Genomic DNA, 14,827 nt, shown 5'->3' with positions numbered 1-14,827 from the left:
ACAATATTAAAATAACATGATCTTTCAAAGACAGGGTTAAGTTCCTTATATATTATGATTGAGCGACATGGCGTCATACTGACATTCCAGTTAGTAATTTACTGGCCATACATCGGTATAACCGTGTTGGTTTAGAATGTCCCGTACTTTCGAAGATCAATTGTTTGCGCTATTTTTGTGCTCAATTTTAATACAGACACGTTGTAGAGTCACACAACCAAACGTAGCATGTCATCATAGCAACAAGCGACAACTCGTATTTATTTAATTTAGTAGATTTTCGATAGAAGAGCTCGATTGGTCATTGTCGGCTCAGGTACTACTGACATGTACCCCGGGTACACTTATTAAAAGTATACTTACACGTACCCCGGGTACGGTAAATATACTAAAACGTACCCGGGAATTTTAACGCTTAATCGGTCGTTGTCGGCTTTTTTTTCGGCATAGCTGTTTAACATCCCTTTTGACCTTAGGTGACCTGTAGGTTTCATTCTTAAAAATTCCCGCGGCTACCCACGAATGAATACACTTCATTTAGTCCATTGGCTGATTTGAGAATACCACCAGAACATTGGAAACATGACCGCGTCTTTCTAACAGTTTTACTGCGTGTTCAGCATGAAACTATTTTATCTCTTATGAAAAGGCATGATAGATAGAACAGTTTTACACTCAACTCTTCACATCTGCAATTTGTGCGTAGATTCTACACCTTCGTCAGTTCGCGGTTAGTGTGTGTGAATGTCAGAGTTTATATACAGGTCATTGCTGCGTCTTCACGACTACCTTATGTGCTGACCGGAGTTCGCGGCCAGTAAATAGTCATTATATAATAAGGACGCTATAGCGTGAACTAGGTGAACTGGAATTTTCTTTAGACCAGACAGATGTTAAATGAAGATATACAGCGATATAATTATGGTATGTCAATAATAGATTCTTAATGTGTTTTCAACAATACCATGATAAATGTTATTTTTAATTAATTTAACAAGAATTATTCCACCATATTGATTATTGTATTAAGCATGAGCGCGATGATTCTCGATACTGTTAAAACTCGAATCAAACTAAAACAGGTTAGTTCGAAGAACGTCCATATAAATATTTTAAATATGTACGGATACTTCGCGTGTGGCCTGTTGACTCATATGTTTTAATTTCACTTCCATTATTATTTTGGTTTTCTGTTTTGTATCTATATGTTTATGACCAGCAATATGTAATAATGTAAAATAAGCCGCAAAAACTCCGCGTAACATCCCGTACTGCGTGTGATGCAGCTAAGAACTGCACAGAAAATGACATTCGCTATCCTTGATCTCATTCATTGAACTCTTTACCTTTCATAAACTCCAACCACAATCAACGCCGTATATGTTTTTTTAAAGATATTTCTTGTTTAAACTAATTATGTTCATATGTATGTCCATTTTCTGTAATATGGCCTCTATATTATCGAAACTCAAACTCAAAAAGCATGTTGATGCCGAACCGACAATAACCAATTGAGCGATAGTAGAGAGCAAGGCTCCGTGTGATGTCAATATCTTTTAAATAAATAAAGTCGATATATAACAAATATACATTGTATATTCAATATGCTGCCTCAATCTAATTGTGAACAACAGTACAGCCATAATTTAAAACAGTTCATCGTACTGAAACTTAATAAACTAAGGGCAAGTTATTCATTGTAAAATATCGTCTTTGTTCGACAAACAAACGTCATGATGATCCTGGCAGATTGGGGATACAAACGTGAACCGTATAGAACAATCCCGACAGGCCATTTGTTACAGTGTCTGAACTGAAGATACAACTCTGTCAGATCGCGGCACTTGTAACTGTAATTAAAGGGATCTTTTCACGGTTTGGTAAATTGACAAAATTGAAAAAAAGTTGTTTCAGATTCGCAAATTTTCGTTTTAGTTATGATGTTTGTGAGGAAACAGTATTACTGAACATTTACCATAGTCCAATATAGCCAATATATGTATCTTTTGACGATTTGAAAACCTAAAATTTATAAAGCGTTGCAACGCGAAACGATTGAATAATTTGGAGAGTTCTGTTGTTGTCGTTTAAATTTGCAAAACTACGAAGGTTGCTTATATAATGTATAAAATACATAAACTGTGTACACGGCGGAATAGCCGAGAGGGCTAATGCGTTTTTACTTCAGACTAATTCCGGGACTCCGGGGGTCACTGGTACGTTTTTTCCCTTTTTTAATTTTATTTTTGATTTTTTACTGAAGCTTTTAAGATCCAATGTTTACATTTATCAATATAAAGCATTTAATGACAAACTTTAAAATATTCCAAAATCTGTGAAAAGGCCCCTTTAAAAATCGTCAACAAACCCCAAAGGAGTTATAGCGGAATCATATGCTTGTATTCAGTGAAATTGTTTACTTTTTGATAAAAGCAACAAACCTGGTACATTTGTAGATAAAAGTATTTTATTCAATTTTAGCTATGGACCCATCTCCAATTTTAGAGATGGCCGCCATTTTCAAGATGGCCGCACAAATTTAGGAAATTACATGTTACTGCCATATTTGATTAAAGTATTCTCTTTTTGGCATTGAAATTAGCAGTTTTATGTTATTAATTAATTAAAATATGTTTCTACATGGAAAAAAAATGAATTAAATATTGCATATAAGTCAAAATGGCTTCCAAAATGACCGCCGAAAGTACAAAAAATAGGATTTTCCTACTCCGATCTTTAATTTCAATATTCATTGAACGTATGTTATATAAGTGTTGTTTTTTTTCTTTTTAGTAGAACCACGAACAGCTGCATATGGCCAAACGCGGCGTTCTTTTCGAATCGCACGGCAGAGGGAAGGAAACAAAAAATTATCAAAAAATTATCATTTGTTATGCCTTTTCGGAAGTAAAACACCAGCATGTCTCAAACAGAGTAAAGATTGGCGTCAAACGTTTAATTTGTACAAATTATAATATGAACATAAATGGCAGTTTAAGATCATAATAAGCACATCTCAAATGTGACACGTTAACTTGTCAAACATTAAGCTGACATGACACTCAGTCAGAATCAAGCTTAATAGATACGAACTTCTGAGAAAATGCCGGCCTTATCGCGTTTGTTTTCAGCAAAATCGTTAGTTTTTTCGGAGTATTTTCATAGGGTGACGCCTTTACAAGTATCGAAACCCATAGTCTGTTATCGATTATCTTTTGAACATCGTATTCCTTTTAAACAATACATATAAATACCCTCATAACAAGCGCACATACAGTATAAGATCTGGCACGAGTTGTCATATCATACCATATTTAATTAAACGAGTTCAGGAATTTTGTTAGTAAGCGAGCCAATTTCCTGGACGATTTTAATAAAATATGGTATGATATGACAACGAGTGTCAGATCTTTTTTATCCCATGCTTTTAAATGAGCAAATTAAATAAATATAATTTACGCAAACATAATGATTAATCCCGAATGTTGTTTACATTTTGTGACGTCATTTTACGTTGCAACGTCATTTCAGCAAAATAACAAAATGCGATTGGTCAATAAACGAAAACTAAGCCTATGAAAACGCTTAAAAATGTTGTATTACACATGTGTAATATAAAAAAAATAATTATGTAATGGTTGTATTACATGGGAGACAGGGTATAGCATGTGATAAAAAAGTATAATATAATTGTGCCGTGCTCTGTGAAACATGGGTTTAATGCATGCGCATAGAGTGTCGTCCCTGATTAGCCTGTGCAGTTTGCACAGGCTAATCAGGGACGACATTTTCCACCTAAAATACACATTTGCCAAGAAGAGACTTTTTTTTAAACATAAAATATCATACGAGCGGAAAGTGTCGTCCCTGATTAGCCTGTGCGGATGGCACTGTATGCACATGCATTTAACCCCGTTTTCACGGAGCGCGGCCAAATTGACATCGATCTAGTATACATCATGACATTACGAAATAATCGCACTATCATTATTTATCGGTCAATTTACACACACCTTCTAGTCCGTCTCTATGATAAAACCCTGGACTGACAGCCTCCTGCGTCCTGGTTTAAACTACGTGTACGAGATCTAAACCATTTGTTTAGTGAACAATAAGAAACGCTTAATCGAACATACTGTTTGAGTTATGCGATCAACATTCAATAAAAAATCGGTACTAGTAGAATGTTTTAAGAGCACCCTTAATTTTTCCTATAGAAGGTCAATATTAATCATGATGATATATCTGTATCAACTACAGAATAATTTATATATTCTGAATGAATATATATAACAGTATAAAGGAAATTTATTTCTTCAATTCAAACATAAAATTTTGCATTGACATCATCTGCGGTTGCAGCTGTTGTGGTTGTTGAGGTATCGCGGCGGGCTGCTGCACCACGGGAGGTTGTGGCTGCTGACGCGCGGGGTACGGCACGTGACTCACAGACACCTGCATCATGTCCGCGTGACCAACAGCGTCTGTTTTTCATTGAAAATGGGTGTTCAGAAATAAAACATTATTGATTTACAATAACAAAGTAATTCAAAATACGAAGACAACTCGAAATGTTTTTTGTTTGTTTGTTTTATCTTAAAAATCATGGTCTGACAATTTTTGTATGTCTTAATTTGCAAACTAAAACATGGCATGAACATTAAAAGCTGATTCTTCTTAAGAATTTAGGGCATTTAATGCATGAACTTTTAGAAATCGCCCTTTATTTGCATAAACTCCGAAGCGTTTTAGCACGAATTATGCGTAATTTACCAAACTTTTCATACACCGATGAAATTTATAAACATTTAATTCAATTTCTATTACATGTATTACAAAGTAATGTGCATGACATATGCATTTGTTTTAACTATAGAGGCTATAACGGAATTATAATAGTCACTTACTTTTATCGCTCCAGCGCGCCTTCCGGTTTCCCTTGGCGTACATGATGGTTGGGTATTTTGCCACGTTCTCATAGCCGCAGACGCAGCGGTCGCGACCTGGCGTTGGCTTGTCGATCACCTGTATCCAGCCCTCGTCATTTCGACAATCGCCCCTGTGGCGGTAGCTGATCGCCCAGTGGCGCGAGTCGTCGTCCCTGGAGACGTGTAATATATAACACTTATATTTTATCAAATAAATAAATGGGTGTCTTTTTTGTAGCTTTTTTTTTAATGATATAAATATTTACATATAAAAATAAACACACAATACATGTTAACAACAAATTTACATCCAAACAATTAATGTTTCCTAATACCGGTAGTATATGTACTGCGCTGCTAATTACGGTATTTCCAGTAGGCAGAGGTCGCTATGAAAATTCTATTCAAAACATGACACCTTTAATTAATGAACCAGCAAACTCATACTACACACCCGTCAAAGCTGAAGTCGTCGCCGGGAAATGGCCGACCGCTGAGCCCATCGGGGATGTCGCCGTAAGAGGATCGGCGGAGATTGGCATGCGAGAAGAAGCTGGTCAAGTTCTGCAGAGTGCCCTCGAACTCAAATTCCGCCACCTCGTCGCCGTCGTCATAGAGCTCCACTTTCACCTGCGATAACCACGTGATATACAGAAACAACTGCCTTATTTTATATAATCATCCCTATAATTCTCATCGTCATTGTCTACAGTATCATCACCATCATCAGTATCATCGTCGTCGTCATCACCATCATCATCATCAACACCACCACCATCATCATTGTCATCTTTTTTACCAGAAACATCAGCATCATCATCTTCATCGTTATCGTAATTAGCGTCATATCAGTCATCGTGATGATAATTATTAATTATTATTATTATCGTTATTATTTACCATTATCATAATTCACTATGTTCCTGAACATTGTCCGTGTCATGCGGAATAGTATTTCTTTCAAATACGTTAAATTGAAATTTATAAATACACGTAATCGTCCCTGGGGGACATCCTTTTTCTGAAGCTGCACACCTTGTGTATCTTGTCGTGGTTCCACTGGTCGAGTTTCCATGAGCGGAACTGAGAGTCGTCCTTGTCACCGAAGCGCGCGCTGCGTTCCTTACTGAGGTAATCGTCGTGAGAGTCCCACTCGTGGTTTTCGTATATCCGGTACACCGGTTCCCAGTCGTCTTCTTTAAACGCTTCACGTACCGCTGAAACAAGTGCAAATATTAAAACGACGGTAGTTTTACAGTTGATTATAGAGATCAAGCACTGGATATGTTTTTGTTCAAAACGACGAATATGAAATAGTAATGTTTGAAGTCGCATGTGTGGCGCACCGTTGAAGCAAAGTCATCGATGATAAAAAGGAAATAATACATTTTAACATAAGTAAGTAAGTAAGTAAGTAAGTAAGTAAGTAAGTAAGTAAGTAAGTAAGTAAGTAAGTAAGTAAGTAAGTAAGTAAGTAAGTAAGTAAGTAAGTAAGTAAGTAAGTAAGTAAGTAAGTAAGTAAGTAAGTAAGTAAGTAAGTAAGTAAGTAAGGTCAGTCAGTCGGTCAGTCAGAAAGTAAGTAAGTAAGTAAGTAAGTAAGTAAGTAAGTAAGTAAGTAAGTAAGTAAGTAAGTAAGTAAGTAAGTAAGTAAGTAAGTAAGTAAGTAAGTAAGTAAGTAAGGAAGGAAGGGAGGAAGGAAGATAAATAAATAAGTAAGTAAGTAGGTAAGTAAGTAAGTAAGTAAGTAAGTAAGAAAGCAAGTAAGAAAGTAAGTTAGTACAATTATGTCATGTTTATTAAAATAAGAATTCATGCTATTTTATCAGCAAAACAAAAAACACCCGTCAAAATGGACCTTTATGTCACCGAATAAAAAATATTGAAATATAATGAATATGGGTAAAGTTGACAGATAATGATATATCTGGGGAACGAATATACCGTTCAAAGCAGATTATTAGTTAAATTAACAGAAATTTTAGAAATGTTAGGTTAAATGTATATATAATGCGATAGAATAAAAATATGTTATATATATTAATTGAGTTTATATTTGTAGGGTTAAACAAAATCACATGGTCGCTTAATCAATTTTATGATTCTTAAATAATTGGGGAAAACAGTTTTTAAACGAAACAACTACATAGAAAGCGTGTTCTATCTTTTAAATGTGAATCATGTTTATTTTTGTATAAATTGTATTTTTAAAGAAACTTAACACGTCTTCAAATTGAATATCGTTCGTTGTGTTTTGAAAGCAATGAAAAATGCCAAATGTAACAAAATGAAACAAAATTATGTGCATTAAAAGTTCTATGAAGTACAGCACAACTTAAAAACTCATTACAACTAACCATCTCCGAACAGTATACCAGCACTGCACACTTGCACTAGAAAGCTTAAAGCCAACACCGCACTGTTCCTCGAGAAGCACAACATTTCCGTCCCTTGTCAGAATCATTATTAGGAGGGAGACTCTGCCCCTTTATATAGAGCCAGCAACAACATACGCATGGGCATAGCTGTAGTGAAACTATCGAAGCTGTGACAACTGCAGCAGTCTTACTCACCAAATAGAAATTGTAGTTATTTCTACCAATCAACTGGTTTTCTGTAAGACTTAAAGGTAAGAATGATAACTAGGATTATTTGAGTTATGTGTGCACGTGTGTGAACCAAAATATTGAAATATAAAATGAATAATTTCAACGCTTCAAAATTTGTTTCATTTAAACATTTCATAAGATGATATACTTATTTATTGCACAAATTAGTGATCATGAATTTAGGTTACACATTTGAATGTTCACGTATATTAAACTTTTAAATATTTAAAGTTTATTGACTCAAATAACATTGTATTCACCTTAAAAGTGTAATAATTGCCTCTGCAATAGCGTCTTTGTTTAAGCGTTTTTATGCGTTATTATAGTCCGCGTCACCCCTTTTGTTTATATGTCTGAACAATTTGTTTCCACAAAATCGACGCTCCTAAGTTTTCGTGCCGATTTTAAACATTTGTTGTTGTTTATTTCTGTTGAGTTTTAATCCTTTAACGTAATTCACGTTCACTAAATTAACTTGCACTTGCAAAGATAAAAATGTTAAATAGAGAAATGTGGAAGACAGTTTGTGTAAATATCGTTTTTATCGCAAACAGTGAACGATAAGATATTTTTGGCTGAGCTACCGATCCTATTTTGTTGGATAAGCTATTTTTGGCTTTACATAATTTTGTATTGTGAACTTCAGCGCAACTTGTAAGGTTACACAATGCAGGTACATGGCATTGGTTAAATACTTATATCTGGGATTTTCCGTTTCAAGTAGATTTGCAGCACTAGATTTTGTGAAAATTAAAAAAGCTTTGAAGGCGTTGCAGCACATTCCCTTTTACGACGCTAATGATGTTTGTCGTACGCCACTGCATGTGATAATTTTTGTTTATTGAATGTGTCATCAAAACGCATGACCAAAATAGAAGTTCATGAATGAAGTTGATTAACAGTGGGATCACGGCATCACGGAGTTTAAAACATCGTTAATAATATCTCTTTTGTTGTATATATGACGAGGCTAGTAACAAGTATTTTACATACACTGCGCTGAATCCATTTTCGGAATGTCAGACTTGTCAAACTGGCGACAGATCCGCATCGAATATTACATACACCGCCGACACGTTTGAGTTATGTTTCATAATGGCCCATTAGCGAAATATACAACAATACGATTGGCCTCATTACCACACAATAGTAAAAATATCGACTGTCTTTTGCACGTCATATCTCATTTACTCAGTTTTTTTTTCTATATTTGATACTTGTCTGAATTATACGGTCGCATAAATGTGACATTGTTACATTTAATGAAGACATCTATGTTACGTGCGCGTGCGAAATCTTTTGAGAGCTCTGACGTGCGCACCTAATAGCTATTTATTGTACAATCGAAAGCTATAGTCGGGTCAATATATGAAAAAATATCACTCAACTCCTTAAAAATGCTACAAAAGGTATTTTAACTGATCCTGGTAGGGTAGAATGTCCTTTATAACATTTAAAAAGTTTACCAAAATCGGACCACCGGAAAGTGTTTTTTTTCAAGATGGCGTCCAAGATGTCCGCTAAAACCTATTAATGATCATAACTATGTGAGTATCCACCCAAATTTCATTATTTTGGTGTCTAAACTTAGGTTTTGGGGGCAAATAACACATTAACAATGCCATAATATTAGACCATTTCTGTGTTAATTGCAACATTTCAGATCAGAGCATTAAACAAGTTATTATTGTTTCTTTTTGTCATAAATGGTTCAATAATGAGTGCAAACACATCCAAGCAAGATTTGTGTACAATATGCAATGAAATTGAGATTTCAACGAATAACTGAGGTGCTATTCAGTGGAAGGGAGTGAAGGGAATAAATGAAGCTATAGTGAGGCGGAAGTATTATCTTGTTACTGAGGCTGGCACTAAAGTACATAAAAATGTCGTCAGCAATACACAAATGATAAAAACCTTAAAAGTCATCCTGCAAAGCGAGATAACTTTTGTAGTTTTGTACAAAAAAGAACCACAAGGCAATCAAGTGGAGGTTTTTAAAGGCATAAAGACTGCATACTTTGTGGCTGTACGGTTAAATTGGACACAGGGTATTTTGGCTGGGTACGTACTGACAAATTTGTTTTAGAGGCATGACATTTGGTTGTTCTATGGAAAAGACACAAGGCGCAAGGTTGTGGCAGTTGGTCATGCTACTATTGAAGCAGTTCGTTCACAAGCTGTCATTGCACCACTTCAAGTGGGACTTGCTGTTCAAATCAATCATCTACGTCGTCCGAAGGTAATTGTCGAATGCTGCGGATTTTGTGGAAACTGATATCCTGGCCAGTGATATAGATTTGTGGGAGATTGTCTGTTCTCACTGCCGCCAATAGTGTTTATCACAATACTATAACAATTGACTGCAAATGTACTTTTCATGGGATATGTGTTAATACATCTATAACCCCCATCCCAAATCACGGACGAATTTTCTGATTTCACAAAAACAGGTCACAGAGCTGAAAACTAGAAATAAGGCATCATCTTGGAGAACCGGTTAGCAAGGCATGCTTGTACTGAGGTAGTATTCGAGGACCTGACGCGATTTCTAGATTATGATAAGAGAGTCGATATTTTGTGAGAAGTCTTCTTCAGCTTCATCAAGCAACACCGAATTGGCAGGGAATGTGCATTTTTTGCCTCAGGAAAACCAGCACCCTGAGCAGTCGTAAGTCAAATTCTTGCCTATAATGATTTATATTCTGGGGGATAAGTCGTGCATTATGTCAACATAAGACTCTGTTTGTAACCTTGTCATGAAGCACAACGTTCCCACCATGTTAACGTTTGACAAACCATTGTATTGGAAGGCTGTCGAAATCATCGTTGACGTGCCACAAAGTAGTTGCCTGAACACAGTATTGTTCTGATGTTGGGGTGTTTTCATACACTCATGCACTTGCTGGGGGCCACATAATTCATTATTGAAGAAACCGGTCTTAAAACATACTTGAGACTGTCTATGGGTAAAATGCCATTGGGCACATTATGACAGGGAAAGCTTTTCAGACGGCTTTGTGGGGCCATGTTCGTGATGACAATTCTACCTGTAAACAGAACCCAAATGAACACAAAGCATCGTATTATAACGTACGGGCACGCATCCCATCACACCACAGCTTGAAATCTCCTGGAGTTCTTAGAGTTCGTATCGGATCGCACGACAGACGGAAGGATGCACAATAATAAAGCATTTATTATTATTATTTATTAGGTTATTTAGGGTGTGAAGAACACTAGCATGTCTTTAACAATTAACATATATGCATCAACAGTTTAATTTGGCTGTTTCAAAAGATGAAGCTAGAACACCAGTTTTAGAACATAATTAGCACCGCTTGAATGTGACGCTGACCCTTCACAGACATGTTACAGAAAAGACATTAAGATAATATCAGAGATACGCTCTTTTATGAGAAAATGCAGGACAACTCATTTTGTTGCGGAGCACAGTCGCATGTTTGTTGGAATATTTCCATATGATGACGCCTTCACTAGCACCATAACCCGCTGTCTAGTGTAAATTATTAAGGATATTGATATCCTTCTAACAATGCATATGATTATGCTCATAACGAGAACACAAAAGTTGACTATAATTTTAATTTCCAGACTAAAGATGATCACATTGCGAAATAAACGCACTATCATTATGCATCGGTCAATAAAATGTCTTCGTCCTTCCGGTACGTCACAACGAAAAAACCGAACGGACAACCTCCTGCTTTAAAATACGTGCATCAGAACTCAAACTCTTTGATTACTGAACAATAAGAAACGCTAAATCTAACATAATCTTTGAGTTATGCGATAGACATTCAAAGAAAAAACGGAACTAGTAGAACGTTTTAAGCTCACCATTCATTTTGTCTTTAGAAGGTTAATATTAATCAGTATGATATATTACAATTTCTGTATCACTTACAGAAGTATTTATGAAATCTGTGTCAATATATATATATATATATATATATATATATATATATATATAATTATGAAGGAAAGTTATTTCTTCGTTTCAAACAAAAAACTTTGTTGTGGAAACATTGACATCATCTGCGGTTGTGGTTGCATCAGTTGCGGCTGTTGTGGTAGATGAGGTATCGCGGCGGGCTGCTGCACCACGGGAGGTTGTGGCTGCTGACGCGCGGGGTACGGCACGTGACTCACAGACACCTGCATCATGTCCGCGTGACCAACAGCGTCTGTTTTTCATTGAAAAGGTGTGTTCAGAAATACATATTCGTGAAATAAAACAATATCGATTTACAATAACAAAGTCTTGGAAACTACGAAGACATTTCGAAATGCTTTGTTTTTCTTGTTTTACATGGGCCAACGCATTTATGTATGTCTTAATTTGCAAACTAAAACATGACTTCATATTGAAAAATGGTTCTTTTTAAGAATTTAATGGCATTGAATGTATGAACTTTTCGAAAATCGAGCTTAATTTGCATAAACTCCGAATCATTGATGCACTGATTACGCATAGTTGTACATACATTTCATAAACCGATGAAATTAGTAAACACTTTATTCAATTCTAATTATTACAACGTATTGTGTATGAAAGATGATTTTCTTTAAACAAGAGTTGCCATAACGGAATTATAATAGTCACTTACTTTTGTCGCTCCAACGCGCCTTACGGTTGCCCTTGGCGTACATGATGGTTGGATATTTTGCCACGTTCTCATAGCCGCAGACGCAACGGTCGCGACCCGGCGTTGGCTTGTCGATCACTTGTATCCATCCCTCGTCATTTCGACAATCGCCCCTGTGGCGGTAGCTGATCGCCCAGTGGCGCGAGTCGTCGTCCCTGGAGATCGTGTACGACATAAAACTAATATTTTACCAAATGAAAAATTGGTGTCTTATTAGTAGCGCTTTATTTTATTTTAATGATAAATATTTATGTCTTAAAAATGAACACACAAAATATGTTAACAACAAATTTACACCAAAAAATGAACGTTTCCTAATACCGCTAACTAGTATGTATTACGCTGCTAATTTTACGCTATTTCCTGTGCGCAGAGGTCGCTACGAAAATTCAATTCAAAACTTGGCACCTTTAATTAATGAACAAGCAAACAAATACTACAAACCCGTCGAAGCTGAAGTCGTCGCCGGGAAATGGCCGACCGCTGAGCCCATCGGGGATGTCGCCGTAAGAGGATCGGCGGAGATTGGCAGGCGAGAAGAAGCTGGTAAGATTCTGCAGGGTGCCCTCGAACTCAAATTCCGCCACCTCGTCGCCGTCGTCATAGAGCTCCACTTTCACCTGCGACAACCACAAGATAGTGTAAAAAATGTTCAGAAATAACTGCATCATGATCATCATGATCATCATCGTCATTATCATCATCATGATCGCCATCGTCATCTGCAACATCAGCATCACCATTTTCGTCTTCATCGTTATCGTAATATCAATCATCGTCATCGTTATGATTATTATTTACCATCATCATAATTCACTATGTTCCTTAACATTATCCGTGTCATCGGGAATACGGTAGTATTTTTATTAGTGTTCTCACATACGTTAAATGCGTATTAACATAGTTGAAATCTATAAATTCTCTTAATCGTCCCTGGGGACATCCTTTTTCTCAAACTACCCACCTTGTGTATCTTGTCGTGGTGCCACTGGTCGAGTTTCCAGGAGCGGAACTGAGAATCGTCTTTATCACCGAAGCGCGCGCTGCGTTCCTGACTGAGATAGTCGTCGTGGGAGTCCCACTCGTGGTTTTCGTATATCCGGTACACCGGCTCCCAGTCGTCTTCGTTAAACGCTTCACGTACCGCTGAAACAAGGTACATGTAATTAAAACGACGGAATTTTTACAGTTGCTAATATAGATCAAGCCCTGCATATGTTTTGGTTCGAAACAACGAATAACAAACAGTAAAGTTTAAAGGCGCACGCGCGGCGCATTCATTGAACCAAAGTTATTGCTAATAAAATGAAAAAAATAAATATAATACATTAAAAAATATAGATTTATTTGAATTAAAGAATTTCACATACACACTAACAATCAACGAATATTTCGTACAGTATCTCGAAAAATAGAGTTTACACATAAACAATCAATGTACCTTATAGCAATAGCCAAAATTTCAACGCTAGATGTGGTCTGGTAACATAGATTTAACACGATATAAAATGCTCCTCTTTCTATTTTGGAGGACAATATATTCAACACAAATTCATGTACCTCGTTTGTCGTATGAATAAAAATCGTTGCAGGAAATTAAATGAAATATATTCGCCACACAAAAATAAAAACGACCATTTTGTATCTGGTTAAATTTATGTTACCATACCACATTTAGCGTTGAAATAGTGGATATTGCTACAAGGAACAAGTTTTTTTATGTGATTACTTTATTTATGAAATATTATACGCAATATTCGTCGATTTTGAGTAATCATGGTATGTACATTGATGCTGGATCTATAGTTGCTTGTTTACTGCCCATACGACACGATGTTTTATTCCTGGGATCAACTGGTATGAGTGCTTGCGAGATAGCTAACTTGTGATGTGCGTTAACACTACATGTTTGGTAAAAAATGTAACTATGGGTTTATAAGTAAACAAGTTAGTAAGTAAGTACTATTGATTAACAAAACAAATTACGCCGGCCAAATGGGCCTATATGTCACCGAAAAAAGAGAAAATATATAAGATCATGAAAATGAATATCGGTATAGTAAACAAAAACTGATATATTTGGGGAACGAATATACTGTACAGTTCAGTGCAGATTATTAGTTAAGTTTACAGAAATTCTAATAATGTTAGGATAAATGTATATCATGCGATAGAATACAAATATGTTGCATCTGTTCATTTAGTTTTTATTTATTGGGTTAAACAAAAGCACATTGTTTCGTTATCCATTTTATTATCCTCAAACAATTGGAAAAAACACATTTATTAAACGAAACAATAACATAAAAGCGTGTTCTTCATGTAAATGTGTATCATATTTGTTTTTGTTTAAATTGTGTTTTTAAGAATCTTAAAAACGTCTTCAAACTGAATATCTTGACTAGTGTTTTATAAGCAATAATAACATGACAAATTCAACAAAATAAAAAAAAAATATGTGCATTAACAGTTCTATGAAGTACAGTCAAACGTAAAGGCTCCTTTAAACTAACCGTCTCGAGCTGGTCCGAATATACCCGCACTGCACACTTGCACTAGAAGGCTTAAAGCCAGCACCGCACTGTTCCACGGGAAGCACCGCATTGCCGTTACTTTTAAGAAT

At 35.9% G+C, this 14,827-nt stretch overlaps 1 protein-coding gene across 1 annotated transcript; it reads right to left on the bottom strand.

Moving 5' to 3' along the window:
* Positions 1 to 4,187: 4,187 nt before the first annotated feature.
* On the bottom strand, positions 4,188 to 14,808 carry LOC127860393 (uncharacterized). The gene is made up of 5 exons (XM_052398447.1): positions 14,718 to 14,808; positions 13,169 to 13,350; positions 5,383 to 5,558; positions 4,908 to 5,101; positions 4,188 to 4,484 (listed from the first exon to the last, which is right to left on the bottom strand). Exons 1-5 carry the CDS (start codon positions 14,806 to 14,808, stop codon positions 4,309 to 4,311), a joined length of 819 nt encoding a protein of 272 aa, XP_052254407.1. The 3' UTR covers positions 4,188 to 4,308.
* Positions 14,809 to 14,827: the final 19 nt, after the last annotated feature.

Source organism: Dreissena polymorpha, chromosome 15 (genome assembly GCF_020536995.1).
Source record: "Dreissena polymorpha isolate Duluth1 chromosome 15, UMN_Dpol_1.0, whole genome shotgun sequence".
Taxonomy (NCBI): Eukaryota; Metazoa; Mollusca; class Bivalvia; order Myida; family Dreissenidae; genus Dreissena; species Dreissena polymorpha.
Note: the sequence above shows the minus strand (reverse complement) of the source record. Positions and strands in the feature narration are given on the sequence as shown.

Excerpts from the sequence above, each read along its gene's own strand:
- LOC127860393 (XM_052398447.1), bottom strand. The coding sequence starts at position 14,808 with ATGCGGTGCTTCCCGTGGAACAGTGCGGTGCTGGCTTTAAGCCTTCTA. Across the intron at positions 5,102-5,382 it reads GACGACTTCAGCTTTGACGG|GGACGACGACTCGCGCCACT; the intron begins GTGTGTAGTATG and ends ACACGTCTCCAG. Across the intron at positions 4,485-4,907 it reads GGCGCGCTGGAGCGATAAAA|ACGCTGTTGGTCACGCGGAC; the intron begins GTAAGTGACTAT and ends AATGAAAAACAG.